The 25,752-nt window shown below is 44.4% G+C and overlaps 2 protein-coding genes across 3 annotated transcripts in view; one reads left to right on the plus strand and one right to left on the minus strand.

Moving 5' to 3' along the window:
* The window catches only part of SPATA48 (spermatogenesis associated 48), a 48,548-nt gene extending 31,481 nt beyond the window's left edge, over positions 1 to 17,067 (minus strand). Inside the window, exons 1-4 of the mRNA XM_054020009.1 lie at positions 16,554 to 17,067; positions 4,939 to 5,036; positions 3,741 to 3,817; positions 412 to 550 (exon numbers count right to left, since the gene is read on the minus strand). Of these exons, the coding sequence (XP_053875984.1) occupies positions 412 to 550; positions 3,741 to 3,817; positions 4,939 to 5,036; positions 16,554 to 17,067 (828 nt within the window). The remainder of the gene's footprint in view (positions 1 to 411; positions 551 to 3,740; positions 3,818 to 4,938; positions 5,037 to 16,553) is intronic.
* Positions 17,068 to 20,304: 3,237 nt separating this feature from the next.
* Positions 20,305 to 25,752, plus strand: part of ZPBP (zona pellucida binding protein) — an 85,305-nt gene continuing 79,857 nt past the window's right edge. For both annotated transcript variants that reach the window (XM_054019651.1, XM_054019652.1), the window contains exon 1: positions 20,305 to 20,569. In XM_054019651.1, coding sequence (XP_053875626.1) covers positions 20,350 to 20,569 — 220 coding nt within the window. In that variant the 5' untranslated portion in view covers positions 20,305 to 20,349. The remainder of the gene's footprint in view (positions 20,570 to 25,752) is intronic.

Raw genomic sequence — 25,752 nt, forward strand, 5'->3', positions numbered from 1 at the left:
ATTTAAACTAAAACTATTTTTTCCCCATTTTCACTGATATTTTTAATGGAAAATTGCCCATTTCCACCCAGCTCTAAAGAAAAGGTTCTGAATGACTTCAGTGGGCATTGGATTTGCAGTAAATGGCTTTTGTGGCTTGTAAATGCTCCAGTTTCACATCCTTGAATTCTCATGAACTGACTCATTTACTAACCCCTTTCTTTGTCACATACTAAGTAACAAAACAAAAGATAGGCTTTAGCCATCAAGTCACAATCCAGTTTTGGACTTTCCCAAACTATGGGGATGTTTGGATATAGGGTATTGGTTTGGGCCTATTTCTGAAAGGTTAATGTGACCTGAGGCCATACTTTGTGCTGTATTTCATTAGCAAAAACCACAAACTGTTATTTAAAAAAAAGGTTCACTGACTTGGCTTATTTCTGGCGCAGGATTGTATCTCTTTATTGTAAAACACTGGGAGATGGGATCAGCCATCATTTCTACTGTTGACTCTGGCTGTGGGATTTTGGGTGGTAATATCTTATCCCAAGGAACTTCTTCATAAGCTCTAGACCATTAATAAAAAGAAGAAGAAAAGGAACATATTTAAAACAGTCATTATAAGTGATGCATGGTGTGACATGTATAACTAGGGGATTAAAATGTACTTTGCATGTGAGGATTAGATTTTGTAATGCAATCTCCTAATAGTCTGCTAACATATTGGATCTGCACATGAGAACATATTTCAGGAAACTGCAGAGAAAGAGTGATTTTTTTTCCTTGATACTCAGTGAAAGAGAATGAATGACAAAAACTTGCCTCCTGGGAGAGGAATTTTTGGCACACTGTGAGTCACTAAAGCTAGTTAAAGTGGCCATACTTGTCTTACCAAAATACCCCTTAGTTTATGGGAAGGAGCATTGAGTTAAAAGCCAGGAGATCTTCTCTTCCACTGAATGCCCTTAGCAGGCTCCACACTTCCCACCTCTCCTTTACAAAAGGCAAATACCATATCTCCTCATCTTGCAAATGGAGTAAATAAGGACCACAGAGGAGGCCCAAGATTGGATGAAGTCGGTGGCAGAGTTTGGGAGTAGAATACAGGTCTCAGATGACAGTGCAGAATCTCATCTACTAAGCCACAGTGCCTCTCTGGGGAAAAAAAAAAAGTACCTATCTATCTTAAGGTTTTAGACTGTCGTCCACCACCATAGTATATGCGCACCTTCCATGTAAAAAACAGGAATAGCAAAATCTCTAATGGATTTCATGGAATCTCTGGCACATCTCTCTTTTTGGTGTCAAAACTCTGCTTGGGTTAGGGTTTTTGGGCGGGAGGGAGGAGAAGCTGGAGAATTAGCAGAGGTTTTGCCATAAATGGGGTGTTGAATTGTATCATTTATGATGGAAAGGTTTTCTAAAGAGGAAGGCCTTGGAACATTTCCTAAAGAATCAGATCTAGGTGTTTGGGTAAGCTTTTAGGAAGGTGGTGCTATTCCTATATGCCCACCTTTGTCATGCATCTTTACATCCACAGATTAAAATGTGCATGTAAGTGTAAATCATCATTAGCTACATTTTTCAGAGAAAACTATGGACAAGAAGCATGTCCTAGTTGGGATAGCATGTTGTTTCTTTTCAAGCAACATTATACAAACCCATCTGTGTATCCCATCAGCGTGGTCCATGGAATTCTGTTCTGGCTGCCAGGATTTGTGGAACATTTGTGTTAGATTTTCAGCATAGAATAAAGACATACGCAACTTGCTATTAGCCCATTACGTTAAGCAAAAATGATAATACACTCACTCCAGGGAGGACAGTTGTTTACAAGGTTAGAAGACATTAAAGAGTTTATAATATGATTAAGTAACTGCTAGTGAAAGGGACAGCAAAGCCTCTAGTACCAGCACATCTAAGATGAGCTATGAAGTATTGTTCTATCATATAAATTTATGACCAAAATGGATGCTTCTTTTAAGTAAGGCCCTATGAAATTCAATTTATTATTGTAGATTTTCAGATTTATTATTTTCTGATTGTGTTTGTTTCCATTTAAAAAAAAAGTTATTTCTTTGTAATTTTTAATCAAAAATTTGTGATACATTGACAACAATTAAGTAGCCTTCCTATAAATGCACAAAAATGTTCAGAATTGGATTGCAATAGGAAAAACTGATTTTATCAAAAAAAATCCTACAATTGCAACAAATATATAGTGAAAGTAACACATTCTAAATCACTTTTAAAAGTAGCTCTCGGTAATATGACCAAACTGACATTATTGAACAGTAACACAAGAAGTCCGCAGAACAGCCTCTTACAGTATCGATTTAACTGAATTAATATTTGAATAATTAAAATATAAAAAAATAACGCACTAAACATAAAATAGTTCATCGTTAGCATTCATTGTTGCCTTTTAAATTAAACTGGGTACTTTCAAGCTTCCTACATTCTGAAGGAATGCTTCAATTAATTTCAAATGTGATTAAATAATTTCAAACTATCAAATCAATAGTTTATTGCTGAGTAGCAATACAAAGTGACAAACTTCAATGTAATTATTTTTGCCATATCTGGCAGACATCTCCATTGTGATTCGTTATGGTTAGCCTGTTAGTGTTTTCCTCAGAAACTGATACCCTCTTGCCAACAAGTAGATTTTAATATTTACTAAAGCTCCTCTCTCTGGCTACAGAGCTGACAGGGAAGAAGACATAAGGTAGGACCACCTCTGCTACTTTAGGCACTCGTCCCTTCATAACACATATATATGCGTTCTCCTTTTGTGGGTCTTTGAGAAGGGGGACACTGATACCACATAAAGGAGCATGAAGAAGTTCTTTCAAATGAATCTGTGCTTGCTTGGGCACTGAATACTTTTATTGACACAGCGCCCCATGGGAATTTCAACTTCTCCCTTAATGTGATGCCAATGTCCCAGAGGAGCATATCAGCTCCTGACATGAAAATGACACCGCAAGGAACTGAGTTCTCAGAAGCTGCCCTTAAATCCCAGACGCGAGCCCTTCTCCCTAGCCCCTGCACTTCCTCGTGGCCCTAGCCCCCTGCACTCCCTCCCCATGCCCTCTGCACCTCCCCCCCACACCTCCTGCGTTCCTAGCCCCCTGCACACACGCCACCCCACCCCGTTGGTCTCTTATCTCCAGTGGCTGCACATGGCTTAGCCCTGCTGCCCGTCTGCTCCTGCAGTCCTAGTGCTGGGGAGAGCTTGGATTCCGTGTTATTGTTTTGATTCCGCGATTCCATCCATATTCTTGTTAACGCAGATTTCATAGGGCCCTATTTTAAACTCTCCAAATTTTAATCAGAAAATTTGGGTGGAAATAAACAACTCTGTGACAAACAAAGGCAATGGGAGAAATAAATATGAGCATTTCTTTTCGTGAGAAAGGAAAAGTCTAAATACACAATTTGTAATGAAATTGCCCCATAAACGGTGTTGAGGAATAGGGACACCTGACATAGATTCACTGGCAGCAGTTATTCAAAGCCTTCCCTAATTGAAATATAAAAGGAATAGAGAGCATTGTCCGCATATACCCTGCCTGCTGCTAGTTTTGAATTTCTGCATGTATTGTAACTACTCCTTCCAACATCTGCAGTTTAGGGTTGTAGGAAAAACTGAATGAATTTCTTAAATGTACAGCTACTGAAAGATGAATAGAGGAAGAAGGTGGATAAATATGAAGTAACAAAAAAATCTCTTCTTGATAGAAACAGTTGCTTACTTTTGGGTACTTGAGATGTAGAAATAGTCCCTTGCTTTTTCTTCTCGCCAACTTGCAGAAGGAGGATCACTTGATTTCTAGAGAGAACATAATATGAGAGAGAGCATATGGCAGGATGCCCAAATTAGTTTTGGGAAACTCATGAACACTCATAAGATTCTGAACTTTTTTTAAAGATGAGCTGAGCAGGATTTGTGGTCTCTTTCTGTAGACATTTATTAATATCAAAATGTGAAACAAGTAGTTTCACATTCTTCATAAACGATCCCACTTGCACCACACAAGGCTATGCAAAATGCCTCTTTATTTGGCTCTGCTTCCTGTGTGTTTTATTGATATTTCTGATTCAATGTTCTCACTCAGCTCATCTCTTTAATCATTTGAAATGTACCAGCTGACTCCACTTCTAACGTTCTTTAGGAATGGCAGTGCAAACTTACCTTTCTCAGCCCCTGAGACATGCCTATTATAGTGTATGTTGGTTGCTACCAGAAAAAATTATGTTCTTGGGCCACAATCCAGCAAAGTACTTAAGCATGTGTGTAACTATAAGCATGTGAATAGTCTCATTGATTTCAAATAAGATCAGGGCCTTGATGTGGAAGGATGAAGGACCACTAGACTTTTCACTATAGAATTGTACTGTTGGAAGTTAACTGTTTGATGCGAAAGACTAAAGGGGAAGTAACTGATATAAACAGGGTATGCTTATTTTAATTTCAATTGTATCACATGATGTAAATTCTGGAAATCTGCATCAGCTCTGTGTGTGGTGTGGGCGCATAAGTATATATGCCTTCTGTATATTATAATTATTTAGCTTATAGCAGCACTTAGAAACCTCAGTCAAAGATCATGGCTGCATGTAGTTGATGAAATCATCTCACCAGCATGAATCTTACTTTTAAGCATTCATTCATGGTTTGTGATAAAAAAGAAGATTTAAAAAAAAATCAGGGCCAGTGGTCAATATTACAAAGTGAGTATGTCAACAGGATACTATGCTTATTTCACTGTAATTAGACTAGGAAAAGAATATAGAATCCTAGATTATACCACTGCATGATAAGTGTTGGCAAAAGTTGATTTTGAACATTGACCACTATAGCTCTGAAGACTAGAAGTTTGCAGATTTAAAAGTCTGTTCTGTCATCCAGGCTTGTATAATCATTGAAACAAACAGTACCAGACACACTACCTTAAGTTTTGGGTCCACATGAAATGCAAAGCTATGAATTTGAAAAGAATCTCTTTGTTTAGATGAAGCAGGAGTAACTTTCATTGGACTTGTCCAACCTGAAAGAAAAGACTTGGTATTGTGCTATTCATTCTACAGCTCTACTTAATTTCTTTAACAAAAATTAAACAAATGAAATGAAATAGTTTGTACATTACCAGCAAGATTATAATACAGTACATCGATATATATTTACCCATTCCTGACTCTTTAGAGAGAGTTACTTACAGGCTTTCAGCAAAATAAATTCAAGTAAAATGCAGCTGAAAGAAACAATAATTAGCATTTCATCTGCTGTGATTTGGCCCTACTTAACAAAATGCAATGTATCATCAATGAAAATGAAGCTATCTTATATAACATATACAGGAAAACTATCCAAATCAGCAATTATGGTAAAACTTCACTAGGAAGTTATCTATATAGTGAGCTACTGCACAGCAAGCCAGGGTACGAATCTACAACACTCCAGCTTGCTGCACAGCAACATCCCATGTGGACATTACTATAGCACAGTGAAAGTCATCCCCATTTGCCTCAGCGTGTTGTGAATTTCAAAGGCTAGTTGGGACCAGTAAATTCAACACACTCATGTAGGAACCTTGCTCTGAATAGTTTTATTCCTGTAATGCTGTAATTAATTGGTACATGTATGCATACTACTGCCCTCTACTGCAGAGAAGCAGTCCTGCTTATATACACATAGGCACTGTCTCTGGTTATGCTAAAACATTGTTCCTTCAGCTCTTTGGTTAAAGAACGTAGATTTGGTGCCAAAGGCTGTGAGCACTATTCCTCATGCTGTATATATAAAGTAAATATGATAGCTGTGCTGCCTGCATGTCTTATACAGAAGACACAGATAGTTCTAATGTTACATTTGCTTTACTAATTGAACTAGGGTGACCAGACAGCAAATGTGAAAAATGGGAACGGGGGGTAATAGGAGCCTATATAAGAAAAGACCCCAAAATCAGGACTGTCCCTATAAAACTGAGACATCTGGTCACCCTAAATTGAACACACACTTTCAGAGATCTCTGCTGTATGTTATAATTTGCTATTTTCACATCTGGTTTTTGCTGTTAGGATAATTAATCTTCTAACTGTTTTCTCTCTCTCTCTTTCTAGTTTCTGTGGAGAGATTCAGCATACTTGGAGTAATTCTGGTCCAGAGCTCAAGTGTCTGGAGGTCCCAATGTCCCTCCTGGTCTTGCTCATCCTACAGGATTGAAGATGGCATTGTCTGGCCTCTTTGGACCATGTTGGGAACTCAATAGCTTGGTTGCATGACACTTTTATTTACCAAGAACTTAATGATCCTATCAGAGCTGGTTTGTTTTTTGAAGTTGGCCTTCACTCATCACATCACAGGGATCAATGATGTGTATAATACATTTTGTGTCCATTTTATTTGTATGATGTTTTCTGAGCCTGAACCTCTTTAGGGTGCATTTGATCACAGTTTCAAGATTTTTTGCACAACTACAAGAACTAAACAATTGGTTGTTTTTTTTTTGTTTTTTTTTTAAGTGAAAGTTGTGGTTCTTATGTAATCACATAAAACCAGGAGCTAAGGCTTTATGAAAAACACCTTTTGCAAGAGTCACAAAAAGTTACAAGAGTTGGCAACAGTGCAATCCTCTTGTGAAAGTGATGCGCTGTACCGGACATCCACCAAAGTCAATGGAAGTGTTGGTATTGATGTCAAAGGGAGCAGGATCAGACCCTAACAGCAGGTAATGCTGTTCACATGCCTCCTTGTTGAAGTGATTGAAGCCCTAGAGGTAAATCATTTAATCAAGCATAAATGTTTTATTTTTAAATCTCTGTGTAAACTGTACTGTACTGCTTTATATAACTGAAAATAAATATACCCTGTGGCTGTTATCCTCCTTTCTCTACTCCTATCCAACAAATTGAAGCTACAGATCAGCCACTGAAAAATGATTTCAGAGAAACATAAAAATAAAAAATGGTAATTTAAATTGTAAAGACTTTCACAATAGGAGAAGCAACAGGGAAGGACTGGGGTTGCTGAAGACGCAAAGAATTTCTCTGTTACTTGGTACCAGTGAAAAACTATCACACAATGAAATATGAAACTGTAAATCATAATAATCAAATCCCTTGAGGAAATACAATTGGTTTTACTAATAGCGCAAGGGATTACTTTGGATTTTTATGTGGTACTTTCTTGATGAGCTACTTACAGGATTAATAGGAAGCACACTATTACACATTTCAATCCATGCTTGATAATTATTTAAGAACATATGTTGCTAAGAACATTTTATTTTGGTTAGTACCAGCTGGCATTTTTCAATTATTGGTTAACTCTGTTTATACTGCAGTACAAGGTAAATGATTGTGAACTATGTAAACTATGGTAATTTGGGTGAGTGATTGGCCAGGCTTGATCTTTTAAAAAAAAGTTTTCATTTTATGTTTTTGGGCTTTTTTGGTTTTGTTTACATTGTTGCCTCTAATTGTTCCCATTTCCTTTTCTTCTTAACTGCAGGTAAACACCTTGTCTGGCTAGATATCTACATCATTGCACAGGGCAGGGCCAGTGGTGATAGTGCTTCCTTTCCATCTGCTCTTTGAGAGGCAGGGGAGGAATGATGGTGGGTCCTTTGAGTCTACCTTACACCAAAGAGTGGGGTATTTATGCAGATCCCTCCCAGTGGCAGAACAAAGGCCTGCTGGGAGGAGAGTGTAGCAAACCACAGTCAGCTCTACAACAGCAGGAATAGGGTGCGCTGTGCTCACAGATGAGGTCAGTAACAAGACCCTAACGCTCACATCTAGTGTTCCCTTACTCTCTCCCATCTTCTTATGGTGTTTGTTCCCCCCCCCCAATTCCTAGGAGTGCCTCAGATTCCAGTGGGGGGTGGGGGTCACAAATGCTCCTGACCAGACCATCTCCAGCTGTCTTTCTCATTCCTGTGAACAGGAGGTATTTTATCCCAGCCTCCCAAAAAACTGATCCAGATTCCTGATGGTTGAATGGAGACTGGTGTTCCTGCCAGACGCACAGCTGTCTTAGGCATATGCAGCTGAATAACACTTTACAACTGGATCCAACAAGGTTTCCTGAACCTGAGCTTCTCCAGTAGAAGTATACAATTAGGGCTAGATCCTTGGGCCATACTAAGCAGCGTGAAGGGACCTTAAGTGAGCCCTTCAGGGGACTGAGACTGAAATTCCAGTTTCATATGACTGAGAGAAAGGGAACGCTACAGGTGAGCCCAATGGCCTTATTACTAACCTAACAGCAATGAGCAAACTACTGCTGGAGGCAGGCTAGGGCCAGAAACAGAATGCACTTAGAGCAGCCCGTAGCATAGGGGCTGACTTCCACTGTTCCTGGTGGGTGCTCGACCCCACCCCTGCCCTGGCCCCGCCCCTGCACTGCCCTTTCCGAGCCCCCATTCCACCCTTTCCCCCAAGTCCCGCTCCCTTCCCCTCATTCCACCCCTTTTCCCCAAGTTCCCGCCCCTCCCTGAGTGCGCCGTGTCCCTGCTCCTCCCCTCTCACTCGTGGAAAGTCCTAAGCGCTGCTAAACAGCTGTTTGGCGGCAGGAAACACTGGGAGGTAGGCGGAGGAGCGGGGATGCGGCGCGCTTGGGGGGGGGAGGAGGTGAGGTGGGATGGGGGGGAGGAAGGGGAGCTTGGCTGCCGGTGGGTGCAGAACACCCACTAATTTTTCTCTGTGGGTGCTCCATCCCTTAGGTTAAGTTCTGCTTTCAGTTGCCTCGGAATCTGGAAAGAGGAAAGATGGCTTACAGTCACCTCCCCTGCCAACTCCACAGCTGTCCTTACAGATCACAGAGGGCTGTTATAGAGTTAAGGTGACCAGACAGCAAGTGTGAAAAATCAGGACAGGGGATGGTGGGGGGTAACAGGAGTCTATATAAGAAAAAGATCCAAAAATTGGGACTGTCCCTATGAAATCAGGACATCTGGTCACCCTCGATAGAGTCCCCCTCTCTGGGTAAGTGTACTTTGCAGCAGGGAGCGAGCCTCCGATCCCAGATAGCCAGACTCATACTTTCCACTAGGATCAGGGGGTAGCCGTGTTAGTCTGTATCTACAAAAACAACAAGGAGTCTGGTGGCACCTTAAAGACTAACAGATTTATTTGGGCATAAGCTTTCGTGGGTAAAAACCTCACTTCTTCGGATGCATAGAGTGAAAGTTACAGATGCAGGCATTATATACTGACACATGGAGAGCAGGGAGTTACTTCACAAGTGGAGAACCAGTGTTGACAGGGTCAATTCAATCAGGGTGGATGTAGTCCACTTCCAATAATGGATGAGGAAGTGTCAATTCCAGGAGAGGAAAAGCTGCTTCTGTAATGAGCCAGCCACTCCCAGTCCCTATTCAAGCCCAAATTAATGGTGTTAAATTTGCAAATGTATTTTAGTTCTGCTGTTTCTCTTTGAAGTCTGTTTCTGAAGTTTTTTTGTTCAATGATAGTGACTTTTAAATCTGTAATAGAATGACCAGAGAGATTGAAGTGTTCACTTACTGGCTTATATATGTTGCTAGCTATGGATAAGTGAAAGAAGGTTGGGGAGACAGCACGCCATGGAGTTGTTATGATTATAGTCTCTCCAGCTGGCAGACAGCAGACTTTGGCAGCTGGAGATGATTTGGAAGGGGTAGAGAATAAATCTAGAACTCTCTGTGGCCAAGTCAATCGTTCAGTTCTCAGTCAGAGAAGTGACCTGAAATAGAGGATAGATCTGTGATGCAGGCACAGATCATCGGGCTTTTCTTCAGACACACAGTAGGGCTCAAGTTTTTTCTTGGTTGAAGTCCAGCAAATTCCCATTAATATCAATGGGGCCAGGAATTCACCCTATAGAGTCTGTCTTAGGAAAGAAATCCATATACACAGCAAAGACACAAGAACACAGAGAGCTCCAGCAGCAGTATTTTACGGGAGGTTGGACAAAGGTTTACAAACCTAGTTTTTATATTTAGAAGTTTACCTGTGGTGTTGGGGTGGCAGTTGGGAATATACCAATGTAGTTGGCATATAAGGGCATGGCTACACTTGCAGATGTAGAGCGCTTTGAGTTAAACCACCCTTCGTGGAGCGCAGTAGGAAAAGTGCTGTAGTCTGTCCACACTGACAGCTGACAGCGCACTGGCGTGGCCACATTAGCAGCTCTTGCAACGGCCACAGAGAGCAGTGCATTGTGGTAGCTATCCCAGCATACAAGTGGCTGCAATGTGCTTTTCAAATGGCGGGGGAGAGAGGTGGAGTGTGACCAGGGAGTGTGTTGTGTGTATGTGTGTGTGGGGGGGGAGAGTGGGTTTTTGGGGGGCTGAGAGCATGTCAGCATGCTGTCTTGTAAGTTCAGACAGCAGCAGACCTCCTCCCTACTCCCCACCTCTTTCTCTCACACACAGCATTCCACAGTAATGGTTGCTTTGTCTTGGAGCAGATAAGCATGCGGGCTGTTAAACGGAGCTTTCAAAGGGCATATCCAAAGCAATGACAAGAGTGTCACTTGCTTTAAGGGGATTATGGGACGTTTCCGGAGGCTGATCAGAGCACAGTAATGCAACACCTCGTTCATACTGATGCTGGGGCGCTCCAGCAGGGGCGCATCAAATGTTATTCTACTCGCCCAGGTGGAGAACCAGGAGCGCTCTAGCCATGGAGTCAGAGCGCTCTACGTGCCTTGCCAGTGTGGACGGGTAGTGAGCTAGTGCGCCCGGGGCTCCTTTAATGTGCTGTATTTCACAAGTGTAGCCAAGATCTAAGAAGTGGTGGGATTATAAACTGGTTCTGCTAAGTTTCAACAGGATAGCAAAAGCAAATTCCTCATTTTAGCCTCACAATCCAAAGACCCACCAAGCAAGCCATGGTCATTTCAACAACTGATGAGTTAAGTTACAAATTTAGGCCCATTCCTAATGTCCGATTTGTGTTCATTTATTCTTTTGCGGAGGGACTGTCCAGTTTGGCCAATGTACATGGCAGAGGGGCATTGCTGGCACATGATGGCATATATTACATTAGTGGATGTGCAGGTGAATGAGCCCTTGATGGTGTGGCTGATGTGGTTGGGTCCTCTGATGGTGTCGCCAGAGTAGATATGGGGACAGAATAGGCAACGAGGTTTGCTACAGGGATTGGTTCCTGGGTTGGTGTTTCTGTGGTGTGGTGTGTAGTTGCTGCTGAGTATTTGCTTCAGGTTCGGGGGTTGTCTGTAAGCGAGGACTGGCCTGCCTCCCAAGGTCTGTGAGAGTGAAGGATCATTTTCCAGGATAGGTTGTAGATCGTGGATAATGTGCTGGAGAAGTTTTAGCTGGGGGCTGTATGTGATGGCCAATGGTGTTCTGTTATTGTTCTTGTTGGGCCTGTCCTGTAGTAAGTGATTTCTGGGTACCTGTCTTGCTCTGTCAGTCTGTTTCCTCACTTCCTCAGGTGGGTATTGTAGTTTTACGAATGCTTGATAAAGATCTTGAAGGTGTTTGTCTCTGTCTGAGGGGTTGGAGCAAATTCGGTTGTATCTTAGGGCTTGGCTGTAGACAATGGATCGTGTGATGTGTCTTGGATGGAAGCTGGAGGCATGTAGGTACGTATAGCGGTCAGTAGGTTTCCGGTATAGGGTGGTGTTTATGTGACCATCACTTATTTGCACTGTAGTGTCCAGGAAGTGGATCTCTTGTGTGGACTGGTCCAGGCTGAGATTGATGGTGGGGTGGAAATTGTTGAAGTCCAGGTGGAATTCTTCAAGGGCCTCCTTTCCGTGGGTCCATATGATGAAGATGTCATCAATGTAGCGCAAGTAGAGGAGGGGCATTGGGGGACGAGAGCTGAGGAAGCGTTGTTCTAAGTCAACCATAAAAATGTTGGTATAATGTGGGGCCATGCGGGTACCCATAGCAGTGCCACTGACTTGAAGGTATAAGTTGTCCCCAAATCTGAAGTGGTTGTGGGTGAGGACAAAGTCACAAAGCTCAGCCACAAGGCTGTGGCCTCATCAGGGATATTGATCCTGACAGCTTGTAGTCCATCCTCATGTGGAATATTGGTGTAAAGTGCTTCTACATCCATGGTGGCCAGGATGGTGTTTTCAGGAAGAACACCAATGCATTGTAGTTTCCTCAGGAAGTCGGTGGTGTCTCGAAGATAGCTGGGAGTGCTGGTAGCGTAGGGTCTGAGGAGAGAGTCCAAATAGCCAGATAATCCTGCTGTAAGAGTGCCAATGCCTGAGATGATGGGGCGTCCAGGGTTTCCGGGTTTATGGCTCTTGGGTAGCAGATAGAATACCCCAGGTCGGGGTTCTGGGGGTGTGTCCATGTAGATTTGTTCCCGTACTGTAGCTGGGAATTTCTTGAGCAGATGGTGTAGTTTCTTTTGGTATTCCTCAGTGGGATCAGAGGATAAGAATAAATGGACACAAATCGGACATTAGGAATGGTAACATACATAAGCCAGTAAGTGAACACTTCAATCTCCCTGGTCATTCTATTACAGATTTAAAAGTCACTATCATTGAACAAAAAAACTTCAGAAACAGACTTCAAAGAGAAACAGCAGAACTAAAATTCATTTGCAAATTTAACACCATTAATCTGGGCTTCAATAGGGACTGGGAGTGGCTGGCTCATTACAGAAGCAGCTTTTCCTCTCCTGGAATTGACACCCCCTCATCCATTATTCGGAGTGGACTACATCCGTCCTGATTGAATTGGCTCTGTCAACACTGGTTCTCCACTTGCGAAGTAACTCCCTGCTCTCCATGTGTCAGTATATAATGCCTGCATCTGTAACTTTCACTCTATGCATCCAAAGAAGTGAGGTTTTTACCCACGAAAGCTTATGCCCACTTTCCACTAGGACAGTAATGATCAGCATATCATGAGTTTTCAGGTGATATTTTACAAGACATAGTTTGTACAAAATTTATCATAGTCTTGAAAAAGGGGTGAGCACAGGGATAGAGACTGTCATACAAAAACAGGCCAGAACAACAAGAAATGAAAAATGGTGTTCTTTGTGAGGATCCCTTGGCTGTAGAATGCCTTACTGCCAGAGATCAGCACAAACCCATGTCTGGCAATCTTCAGGTCATAATGCAAGATTCATCTTTTTCAGCAGGCATCCTCCAAATAGCCAAGCCGTGGAATGTCTCTGGGCCTAAATTTGTAACTTAACTCATCACTTGCTGAAATGACCATGGCTTGCTTGGTGGGTCTTTGGATTGTGAGGCTAAAATGAGGAATTTGCTTTTGCTATCCTGTTGAAACTTAGCAGGACCAGTTTATAATCCCACCACTTCTTAGGTCTTGGCTACACTTGTGAGTTACAGCACATTAAAGGAGCCCCGGGCGCACTAGCTCACTACCCGTCCACACTGGCAAGGCACGTAGAGCGCTCTGATTCCATGGCTAGAGCGCTCCTGGTACTCCACCTAGGCGAGTAGAATAACGTTTGATGCGCCCCCGCTGGAGCACCCCAGCATCAGTATGAATGAGGTGTTGCATTACTGTGCTCTGATCAGCCTCCGGAAACGTCACATAATCCCCTTAAATCAAGTGGCCACTCTTGTCATTGCTTTGGATATGCCCTTTGAAAGCTCCGTTTAACAGCCCGCATGCTTATCTGCTCCAAGACAAAGCAACCATTACTGTGGAATGCTGTGTGTGAGAGAAAGAGGTGGGGAGTAGGGGGGAGGTCTGCTGCTGTCTGAACTTACAAGACAGCATGCTGACATGCTCTCAGCCCCCCAAAAACCCACTCTCTCCCCCCTCCCCCCACATACACACAACACACTCCCTGGTCACACTCCACCCCCTCTCCCCTGCCATTTGAAAAGCACACTGCAGCTACTTGCATGCTGGGATAGCTACCACAATGCACTGCTCTCTGTGGCCGTTGCAGAAGATGCTAATGTGGTCACGCCAGTGCGCTGGCAGCTGTCAGTGTGGACAAACTACAGCACTTTCCCTACTGCACTCCACGAAGGGTGGTTTAACTCAAAGCGCTCTACATCTGCAAGTGTAGCCATGCCCTTATATGCCAACTACATTTGTATATTCCCAACTGCCACCCCAACACCACAGGTAAACTTCTAAATATAAAAACTAGGTTTGTAAACCTTTGTCCAACCTCCCGTAAAATACTGCTGCTGGAGCTCTCTGTGTTCTTGGGTCTTTGCTGTGTATACGGATTTCTTTCCTAAGACAGACTCTATAGGGTGAATTCCTGGCCCCATTGATATTAATGGGAATTTGCTGGACTTCAACCAAGAAAAAACTTGAGCCCTACTGTGTGTCTGAAGAAAAGCCCGATGATCTGTGCCTGCATCACAGATCTATCCTCTATTTCAGGTCACTTCTCTGACTGAGTACTGAACGATTGACTTGGCCACAGAGAGTTCTAGATTTATTCTCTACCCCTTCCAAATCATCTCCAGCTGCCAAAGTCTGCTGTCTGCCTGCTGGAGAGACTATAATCATAACAACTCCATGGCGTGCTGTCTCCCCAACCTTCTTTCACTTATCCATAGCTAGCAGCAGTCTAGCATTTAACAATCCTTGACCCCTGCAAAGTTCTAGATTACAACAATATATAAAAAAGAAATATTAAAAGAGTAAAAACTTTAAAAAATTGAGTCTGAGTGGTAAATCAGAACAACAACAAAGGGTTGGGAGCCTTATAAAGGTTATGTTTCTCTTTCAAATTCCTTTTAATCTTAAAAAAATATATATTTCTTTTGCCTAAAGTTTCAGGTTTAAAGTGAAAAGTTCTAAGAGACACAATCCAGAGATTAAGAACACTGTAACAATTTGTGGCACTCAGAGTCTTTATGGTGATTAAGGGGCAAGCAGCTTCTTTATGGTTCCAACAGGTATTCCCCTATCTCAGAAACCTCTTTACGGTATTCCCAACGATCCTTTAAAATTTTGTTCTAGATTTAAATAGCATTTCTATTAGAGAAATGATTGTGGCAATTGCTTAATCTTAACACAGGTTTCACTATAATACTCACTGCTGGGAATGTATTTTGCCTTCAGAAGCACCTTATAAAGATTTTTGCATTTCCAAAGTTTTCAGCATCCTGTCATTTAAAAGATTAACCAAGAGTCTGACCTTGCTCCTATGAAGGTCAATGAAAGAGTCAGGGCCGGCTCTAGGTTTTTTGCTGCCCCAGGCAAAAAAAATTTTCGCTGCCCCCCCACCCCAGCCCTGGGCTCTCATTCCCCCCCTACCAGTACCGCCCCCCCCACACACCCTTGCCGCCCCAGCGCTGGGCTCTCCCCTGCACCAATACTGACTCCGCCCGCTCCCCCCTCACCACCAGCCGGTCCGGCGCTGGCAGGGTTGGGGTAAGCAGTGGGGTTCCTGGGCCGTGCCTCAGCCAAGGGTCCCTCCAGCCAGGGCTCCCACCTCCAGGACCGGTGGGACCTGGGAGGGCAGAGGCAGGGGACCACCCTGGCAATGGGCTGAGTAGCTGGGGCAGGGTAGCCCCAGAGGGAGCGGAGCCCCAGAGAGCGGGACTCGGGCCCCGCAAGGCAGCGCCCTATCCTCTATGGCCCCACTGCTTCTGCTGCTTCTGGCCGCCCTGCTGCAGCCCCTGAGCGGCTTGGGCCACTTCGCCCAGCCCGGCAGTGGTGCTGGGGGACGGCCGCCCTGTGACTCCATGCGCCCCACAGGGCGACCCCCAGCCCGAGTGTCCCCCACTCGGAGCCTGCCCGGCCAAGCCACAAGGTGTGGGTGCTGCTCCCCCATGGTGTGAACCGCAGCAGCTCCAGGGCGCCCCCACGCATAACGCGCTGCTGCTGCCAGGGCCGGCTCTAGGCTTTTGCCGCCTGAAGCAAAAAAAAAAAGATGGCTGGAATGCCGCCCCTGAAAATGTGCCGCCCCAAGTACGTGCTTGGTTTGCTGGTGCCTAGAGTTGGCCCTGGAAAGAGTTGCTGTCGACTTTGACAGGAGTCATCTTTTTACTAGCTGAATGCTGTTTGAAAATTTGTTCTATAAAACACATTGATTTGAAAATAAATGGATAGGGTGTATTCTTGCTAAGGCATGATGACAGATCTATAGGGTTGGATCCTCTCTATGATTACCAAGGGGATAGACGTGGAACAGATCCTAAATATGAATCACTTAACACTATCTGCCAGATAACATTAAAATGCCACAGAAGTGTACAGGGCGATATGCTTACTCTCCAAAATAATCTGCTCTATCAGCTCACATTACAGTAGAGACTCATTTTAATTATTCTACTTTACTCTTTCTTTACAGAATATGAATTCTTTTAAACATCAATTATTTCCAAAGACCTCTGCTCGGTCAATGTATGTTACAATTTGCTATTTTGGCACCTGGCTGATGCTTGCAGCTAAATCAATTAATCATCCAACTGTTCTACTTCTTTCCAGTTGCTAGTTTCAGTGGAAGCATCCAGTGCAAACATATTCTGTTAAATTCATAGTTTGTAAGCTCCTTGGGGAGAAGACTCTACTTATTTGTGTCTTGTACAGTACCATCCTTTTTTTGGCAATTAACAATTAATACATAATAATAATGTGCTTTACCTCCAAGTCTTGCCCTGATAGAAGCATCTGACACTGCCCTGGAGTTCCACCGTCTGTCCTGGCTCACCTCCTCCAACAGGACCACATGCCTTGTGTGTGTAGTCTGTGCAGTCTTTTCTGGGAGGGGGACTCGCTGGTGAGGTTTCACATCACTGTAATCCACCAGTGACTCAATGGTTCTGCCACAGTAGGGCTGCAAATCAGCATCCGCTCCTGGGCTCATGAATCCTGAGCAGGGATCAGCTAAAGGCACATTGTCCCGGTGTGGGAATAAAGGGTAATCTGGCCCCACAGGAGGGCTGTAAGGATTGAATTTAAGAAAAGAATTACTGTCTTTCTCTTGGAAGCTGGCAAAATCATGTCTGTCATCAGGACCTCTCACAAAAGGCATGTACATTTTCTTTAACAGACTTCGATACTCATGGCGATCCATCTTGTGAAGTGGCTCAGCTGACCGACTGGAGCTTTTAAAGGCATTTACCTGCCTTTCAGTTCCCTGGGAAACCAGGGTCATTTTCTTTTATTGTTTTAGATGACAGTAAATTAAAAAGACTCTGCTCTCTTCTATTTCTTAGACTTTCTGAAATCCTGTCCAACAAATAACAGTAAAGCTAGAGATCATCATCCAAAAAATTACTGAACAGAAACCATAAAAGCCAAGACAGGAGTTCAAATGGTGAATTCTTCCCTGAAAAGCAGTGAGTGATCCAGCCAGGGAAAGAATGAAGCTGTCAAATGAGCAAAGAGTCTCTTGGTTGCTTGGCAACGGTGGAACACTAGGACACAATGAAACTTGTAATTGTGTATATCATAATAATCTGATCCCTCGAGGAAACACAGTTGATATCTTTCAATGAGAGTACAACTATTTATTCCACGGATACACAAATAAAATGTTTTTAATTTTCCCAAGAATTATTTAGTATTTTTGAATTAATACTTTTTAAAGTAAACTACAAAATTGACATTTAGATTAGAAAGATGAACAGAAAGAGAGAGATTTAACTGATATGAGAGTTATGAAACATACAAAAGAAAAATATTAATAGGAGTAAATAAATTCTACCGACCACTGGCATTAACATTATCTACTCTACAAAATATTGCTTTTCTCTAGAGTTTCACCAGTTGTTTTTACTGTAACTTATTTTAGGCGTGATGGCAATGATCCATTAAAGGCTAAAGCCAAAGTTTTCAAAGCTGATTTCCTAATGTTAGCTTGGAAAGTTATATTTAGGGATCTAAAAAAAGCAGCCTAACTTTCAGAGGTGTTGAGTACCCCCAACTCACACTGATCTAAATGCAAGTGTTCAGCACCTCCAAAAAGTGGGCTGTAGCCCACGAAAGCTTATGCTCTAATAAATTTGTTAGTCTCTAAGGTGCCACAAGTACTCCTGTTCTTTTTGTGGATACAGACTAACACGGCTGCTACTCTGAAACCTCCAAAAATCAAGCCATTTTTAATTGGGTGCCTTAAACACAGATTTAGGGGCCCAACTTTAGGCATCTAACGTTGAAAATGCTGACTTAAAGCTTTAGTTTACGATTGTTAGGAGCAACTCGTAGATGTGATTGGACAAACAGGCCCTGAATGTTCTCTCATGTACACTGGTTTTATGTAGCTGCAAATAGTAAGAATTTAATAAAGAATTCTGTTAATGGTGCATAAGATGGAACAGAATTCACAGCTCACTCAATCTTTGTTGTTTTGGTGCCACAAAGAATAAAAAGTAGGGTTACCATTCGTCCGGATTCCCCCGGACATGTCCGGCTTTTTTTCAGTTAAAAATAGCGTCCGGGGGGAATTTGTCAATGTCCGGACTTCCCCCGCCCCCCCATGCAGAGCGTGCGGGGCTTACAGGGCAGCCGGCCGGATGGTGCCACTTGCACGGGCTCCGGCAGCCAGAGCCCTTCCTTCACTTCCCCCCTCCTCTCCCCTGCAACTTGAGACCACTCCCCTCCTCTCCCTCCCTCCCCCTCCACCCCCCCTGCATTCACAGATCGCCGGCCCTCGCCTCGGCCTCCGGCAGTCTGGAGCTCCAACCCTGCTCCCCTCCCCCGCTGCCGAGCGCGCTGCTCTGCAGCACAGTAAGGGGGCCGGGGGTCAGAGAAGCCTTGGCAGGGAGGTTCTGGGGGGGGGGGGTAGTCAAGAGACAGGGAGCAGGGTTGGATGGGTCAGGAGTTCGGGGGGGGGGCTGTCTGGGGGTTGGGGGTGTAAGGTTTTGGGCAGTCAGAGTACAGGTGGGGGGGTCTCAGGAGGGGGCAGTTAGGGTACAAGGCACAGGGAAGCTTAGGGGGTGGGGGTTCTGGAGGGCAGTTAGGAGCAGGGGTCCCAGGAGGGGGCAGTCAGGGGACAAGGAGCGAGGGGGTGTTTGGGAGTTCTGGGGGGGGGGCTGTCTGGGGGCAGGGGTGGGGAGAGGGATCGGAGCAGTCAGGGGACAGGGAGCAGAGGGGTTTAGATGGGTCGGGAGTTTTGGGGGGGGCTGTTAGGGGGTGGGGAGTGGTTGGATGGGGCGTGGGAGTCCCAGGGGTCTGTCTGGGGGTGGGGGTGTGGATAAGGGTTGGGGCAGTCAGGGGACAGGTAGGGGGTAGAGTCCTAGGGGGCCAGTTAGGAAGTGGGGAAGGTCTCAGGAGGGGGCAGTCAGGGGACAAGGAGCAGGGAGGCTTAGGTAGGGGGTGGAGTCCTGGGGGGCAGTTAGGGGCAGGGGTCCCAGGAGGGGGCAGTCAGGGGACAAGGCGTGGAGGGGGAGGGTTGGGGGTTCTGAGGGGGCAGGAAGTGGGAGCGAGTGGAAGGGGCAGGGGTGGGGCTAGGGCAGGACAGGGACGGGGCTAGGGCAGGGCTCCTCCTGTCCTCTTTTTTGATTGTTGAAATATGGTAACCCTAATAAAAAGCAATTCAAACTTATAATTGGTCTTCAGTGACAAAAGTGTTGCTCTGACTATCCCCACTCTAGAGAGTAAACTGTAGAGCCCTGCATGGATACAAATTATATAAAGCAGCTATCCGCAGTCGTGCAGGGCTCTATAAATCTGCTGTCCGATTATGCCATTTTTACATAGTCACTTTTCCTAAGCACACCCTATGGATTTAGAGACAAGCGCCACTCATCGCTAGCCCCATACCAAGTCAATTGAATAATCACTCGTTTTTATTAAGATGTCCAAAGAATGTCTCTTTTTTGTTTTGATTCCTTGTTGATTTACAAAGGGGGGTGCCAACTTTTTCCCATGGCCCAGTAGCCAGCCATGCTCGTGGATCTGTTCCCCTGCCAAGGTCAGCTTGCTTCCCACAGGGGTGCTTGCTGCCCTCCACACAGATCCTCCCCCGGGGGGATTTCAAAGCCTGGCTGCAGAGACACGTGGCCTTGGGCTGCTCAGTGATCGCGGGACGCTCCCCTCTGTGCTGGCACCACCTGCCAAAGAAGGGCTGGGCCGCCGGACCCAGGGGTGTGGCTGGGAACGCAGGCCCGGCTGGGGAGCGCAAATGGGAAGCGGGTGCAGTCAGCGCGGTCCGTGAACAACGCGGCCAGCCCACTTTCTCATGGAAGGTCACAGAGTTCGGCGGCCTCCCCAGTCGGAGCGAGAGGACGACTCGTCGGCTTTAGGCCCGCAAAGTAATATCCCTCGCCTTCGCGCCTCGCGCCGCCCACGCGCCGGCAGGGGACAGAGCGGAAATGACGAGCAGAAGCGGGCTCAGCACGTGGTCGGCACGCGCCGCCGCCGGACCTCGCCCGTTTCTCTGCGCTTGCCCTCTGCCCCTCCCCCTCGAGAGCCAGCGTGACGCTACCGGGGTTCGATGCTGACTAACGAACTTTTAGGCCGCCGCGCGCGCGAGGCACAGGACCGAGCGGTGCGAGGCGCTGGGGCTTTAGGGATGGCGGACTCGCCCCCCGGGGCTACGCGCCGGCGGGGCCGGGGTAGGAGGCGGCGGGTGGGGGCTGCTCCCTCCTCGGCCTTCCGCCTTCCGGCGCTCGGCGTCACCTTCCTCTTCCTCCTGCTTCAGAGACCCCCCGCAGGTACCTCCCCCAACCCCCAGCATTGGGCCCGCCGGGGGGTAGCGGGGAGAGGCGTGATATTAATGATTTATCGTTAATGACTAGGTGTTGGTCCCTGGGTCTTAAATGCTGCAATGACACACGTGCAAATAAATAAATAACACAATAATACCTGGATATTCATAATTAATAAAATAAAATAACCCAATCAATTCAGTAACTTTCAATATTCCATAATAATAATAATAATAATAAAAATATTGCAAATAATTAGCCCCATTTATTACAGTGGGAGGCACTGATGCGACCTGAGTTTAGATTGCTTTAAAGACAAAGAACCTTTAAGACTTTTTTGCCTTCAGTTTACTGAAAGGCATAACTATCAGTTCCTTTTATATTTGTAAAGGAAAATCTTAATCAGGCCAAGCTGTTTAAAAAGTGCAAAGATTTGACACAAGTGAAATGTTTCTTAAAAATGTCTTAATTACAGTTTCAGAGTGGTAGCCGTGTTAGTCTGTATCAGCAAAAACAATGAGGAGTCCTTGTGGCACCTTAGAGACTAACAAATTTATTTGGGAAGTGGGTTCTAGCCAACAAAAGCTTATGTCCAAATAAATATGTTAGTCTCTAAGGTGCCACAAGGACTCCTCATTTTTTTTTTTTTTTTTTTTTTTTTTTAATTTCAGTTGGCATATTTGAGCTGTCTGCCTGGGGTGTTCATCTCACTGAAATGTGATGTCATTTGTGACACTAGCTTTCTTACAGTGACTCCAAGGGACTCCAAACTAATATACAAACTGCTTTAGTAGTTGAGTAACAATCAAAAGAGAGATTTAAAAAAAATCTATAAACAAACATTTTAAGTATAATAATTCTTTTTATTATCATCATTTATTATTAGAGCAGAATGGAAACTGGATTTCAATCTCTTCCACTGCGCTTTCATACTTATACTGCTAAAAATGATAGCATTTCAGCATAATAATTTCTACAGCAGACAGCTGAGAAATACCATTTGTAATTAAAATCACAAGAAAAATACTTGAATATTTGAGTAAGTAAGCTAGCTGCTATATTTTTGCTGCAGAAATCTCTGCAGAATCATTTCAAAACATAATTAAAACTTTGTAGTTATTACCATAGTCTTATGCTAACATTTTCCATCACCTTAAGGAACTTTCATTTCTAAATAAACTGAAGCTATGCCAATATAGCATTCTAGTAATAATATTTTATTAGTTAATAAATTGTGTAATTATTCAAAACTCATCTTTAAACTCTATTTTTGCCACTACCATTTTCAGACCAAATTTAATGTTCTGATGAATTGTTTGAAAGTTGTTTAATTTTACTATTTGATTTTAGTTTTTGTTCTAAGACTGCAAAATTAATAACATTTTATAGGGTTGACAGAATTACATTATATAGCCTGTTTTTTATTATTGTTCCCTCCATGTCAAGGTATAAGCTTCTAGGGACAGCAACTGTTAGGAGAAGTCATGGTTGTGTGACAACATCGTAGCTCTACTGTCTGGAGGCAGGAGAAGAATAGAGGAGTCAGTTTGGAGATGCAGGGCCTCCACAGAGATAGGCCTGGTCTATAAGATATTTGGGGAATCCATCTGTCACTTCTGGTCAGGAGTTGGAATTTGCCCCCTACAGAAAAATACCAGGGAAACTGAGCCTGATTCCCCACTGCCTTTCATGTTGTGTAGTATTAACACCTGTTTAAAGTGAGTACCGAGTGGATTTAAAATGCTTCCAAAGCAGACTGCTAATATTTTATCCATATTGTACTTACTGTGATAGATCCTTGATATTGCTTTGGAGGCACAAAGCAGTCACAATGCTGTTGGGTTTGCTCTGCTGAGAATTTCCCCAGTTTTTCACCAGTTAATTCAGGTGGTGTGGATTCCCCTTTGCATGGCCAGTGAGCCCCCAGCACCTCAGTGATCACCACCTGCTGCCATGGTCCCATGTAGGCTGCAAAAACTTACTGATGGGGGTTATGTTAGATCAGACTGGTCCCATGAATGAGGAAGTCAGAGATGGTACAGTATAAGGCAGTGGAAAATCAGGCCTTGTACTGTTTCTAGCGTAGTAGTGGCATTCCACAGATATTACAAGGCAAACTGCTTTGAAAGCTGTCTTAGGAGCTGTTTGAGAACTCTCAGTTCACTTTCTTAGGATGGATAAAACTTAAAAGCTTCTGCATTTCCTGTAAAGTTCAGAAGCTGGATTGGGTTGGAGATGCTCAAAGCTTGTTTTAAAAAAAAAGGCAAATTTAAAATTGTTTCCATGAATTTTCCGCAGCGAACTTTGTTGTTCTTTCTGCAGTGCTTGGTGGGTTTCATTATACTAACTTGAATTATTCAACCTATCCAATTTTAATTAATCCAATTGAAAGTGTGAGTGGGAAGAGGACTCTGTGCTCTAGACAATTTTGGTAAGGGCATTTGGGCTCATGGAGATCAGGAGGAGGGAAAAGGAATTCAAATAAAATAGGAAATCTGAAAAAAGCTGGAGAAGAATAACTTAGACAAATGTGGTTCAAATGTAGTAAATTATGCAGTGTATGAAGTTAGGGCTTAGACATCAAAATGACTAAGCTGCACCTGCAAACAACTGAAGGAACAAAAGCTAAGGCATGTTTTCAAAATCTGGCTCAGTGTCAGCCTGGCTCTTGGGGGTATAAATCAGGGGTGGGCGAACTACAGCCCGCCAGCCATTTTAAACTGGCCCTCAAGCTTCTGCTGGGGATTGGGGTGTGGGGCTTGCCCCGCTCGGGTGCTCTGGCCCTCTTTGCGGCTCCCAGAAGCAGCGGCATGGCCCCTCTCTGGCTCCTGTGTAGGGGCAGCCAGGGGGTTCCACTTTGCACACTGTCCCCACCCCAAGTGCCACCCCTGCATCTCCCCTTGGCTGGGAACTGCAGCCAATGGAAGCTGCAGGGGCGTTGCCTGCGGATGGGGCAGCGTGCAGAGCCACCTGGCCGCACCTCCATGTAGGAGCCGGAGAAGGGACATGCCACTGCTTCCGGGAGCTCTTTGAGGTAGGTGCTGCCCGGAGCCTGCACCCCTGAGCCCCTCCCCATGCCCCAACCCTCTGCCCCAGCCCTGATCCCCCTCCCGCCCCCCGAACACCTCGATCCCACCTTGAGCACCCTCCTGCACCCCAGACCCCTCATCCCCAGTCCCGCCCCAGACCCTGCACCCCCAGCTGGAGCCTTCACCCCTTCCCGCACCCCTGCCTGATCCCCCTCCTGCCCTCCAAACCCCTTGGTCCCGGCCCAGAGCACCCTCCTACACCCCAAACTCCTCATCCCCAGCCCCAATCCAGAGCCCACAACCCGAGCTGGGGCTCTCATCCCCCTCCTGCTCCCCAGCCTGGAGCCCCTCCTTCATCCTGAACTCATCATTTCTGGCCTGCACCCCCAACCAGAGCCCTCACCCCCTCCCATACCCCAACCCCAATTTTGTGAGCACTCATGAGCACACATTTTTATTCCCAGATGTGACCCTTGGGCCAAAATGTTTGCTCACCCTGGTCTAAATTATCTCCTGTTCTGAGGGAGAATCAGATAATAATTCTACAATCTTTGTGTTATACACCCTGGAATACACCACTGCATAACTTTTACTTTTTTCAAAAAAATTTTTATATTAGTGGTTCAAGAGCTCCATCTTTGGGGGTAATATATTAATGTAAAATATTCTTCCCAGGATTGTATCTGTCAAGTACAAAAACATCCCCCTATCAATACTATACATCTGTTTTCACCTTGTCAGTTTCTATCTTTCTAGCTGCACATATGCAATGAAACATCTAAATGAGTTTTAGTGGCTTTTCACAGATATCTGAGACATTTCTTTCACTCTGGGATTGTTGTATTATTTTGCTCTGCACTATCATATGAAGGACTCTAGTTTGTTTCCAATCTCTAGTTTGTCCAGACTGGCAAAGGTGGTGCTTGGAGATATAAATCTAAGATGAGTGTGTGTGTGTGTGTGCGTGCGTGCGTTCGTTTGTTTGTTCTCTGGGTTCTGACAGGGACAAAGAGGAATCCTTGGAAAAAATATATATTGTAATTTTTAAGTATTGTTAAGCAGCTCTTTCAGTAGAGTTCTGTGAACAGTTGTCGGTTTACCAATAAGACTGAATATCAAGTTAATAAATTAGTCAGCATTGAAAAGTTAAAAGTGAAAACTTTTTGGATAATGTTCTCATACAAACATGGAAAGCAAACAAAAGAGAAAGTGATTATCTCCAAGGTTCTGCTCTGCTGGCAGCTTTCCCTATTGCTAGTATTGTGGTATTAGAACTAATCTCTAACTTGCCCATAGAGCTTGCTTAAAGAAAAATGTGTGTATGTGTAATTATATCAGGAGTATTCACTGTAGTTAAGGCCCTACCAACCATCAATATCACGGTTATAGGATTTAAAAAATAGTAAATTTCATGATTTTAGATATTTAAATGTGAAATTTCACAGTGTTGTAACTGTAGGGAGTCCTGACCCAGAAGCGGGTTGTGGGGGTGGGTCACAACATTATGTAGGGTGGGTCGAGGTATTGCCACCCCTTACTTCTGCACTGCTGCTGACAGCAGTGCTACCTTCATGGCTGGGTGGCCAGAGAGCGGTGGTGATTCCAGCAGCAGTGCAGAAGTAAGGATGGCAATACCGTATCATGCCATCCTTACTTTTGCGCTGCTGCTGCCTTCAGATCTGGTACCTGGCCAGCAGCTGCCACTCTCCGGCCATCCAGCGCCGTAGGCAGCACAGAAGTAAGGGTGGCAATAGCACGAACCCCCCTCTCCCCAATAATCTTGCGACCCCGGCCGCCTTTTGGGTAGGGACCTCCAGTTTGAGAAATGCTGGTTTCCCCTGTGAAATCTGTATAGTATAGGGTAAAAGTACACAGAAGACCAGATTTCGCAATTCGTAATGCATTTTTCATAGCTGTGAATTTGATGGGGCCCTAGCTATGGGGAAGTTTGCCTGAGTGTTTCAGTTATAATCCTGTTTTTAGCTGCTTATAATTTTTTATGTTCATCTATTGTGCAAGTTAGCCAGTGATGTCAAGACATTGTGTTATTTAGATCCAGACCTGCTATTCAACAGGAAAGGGAAAAAAAAAACAAATAAAAACCCTGGATTCATTCATTCCTACTTTATATTCTACTGCTCTACTTAAATCAACATTAAA

This window comes from Malaclemys terrapin, chromosome 2 (genome assembly GCF_027887155.1).
Source record: "Malaclemys terrapin pileata isolate rMalTer1 chromosome 2, rMalTer1.hap1, whole genome shotgun sequence".
NCBI classification, from domain to species: Eukaryota; Metazoa; Chordata; order Testudines; family Emydidae; genus Malaclemys; species Malaclemys terrapin.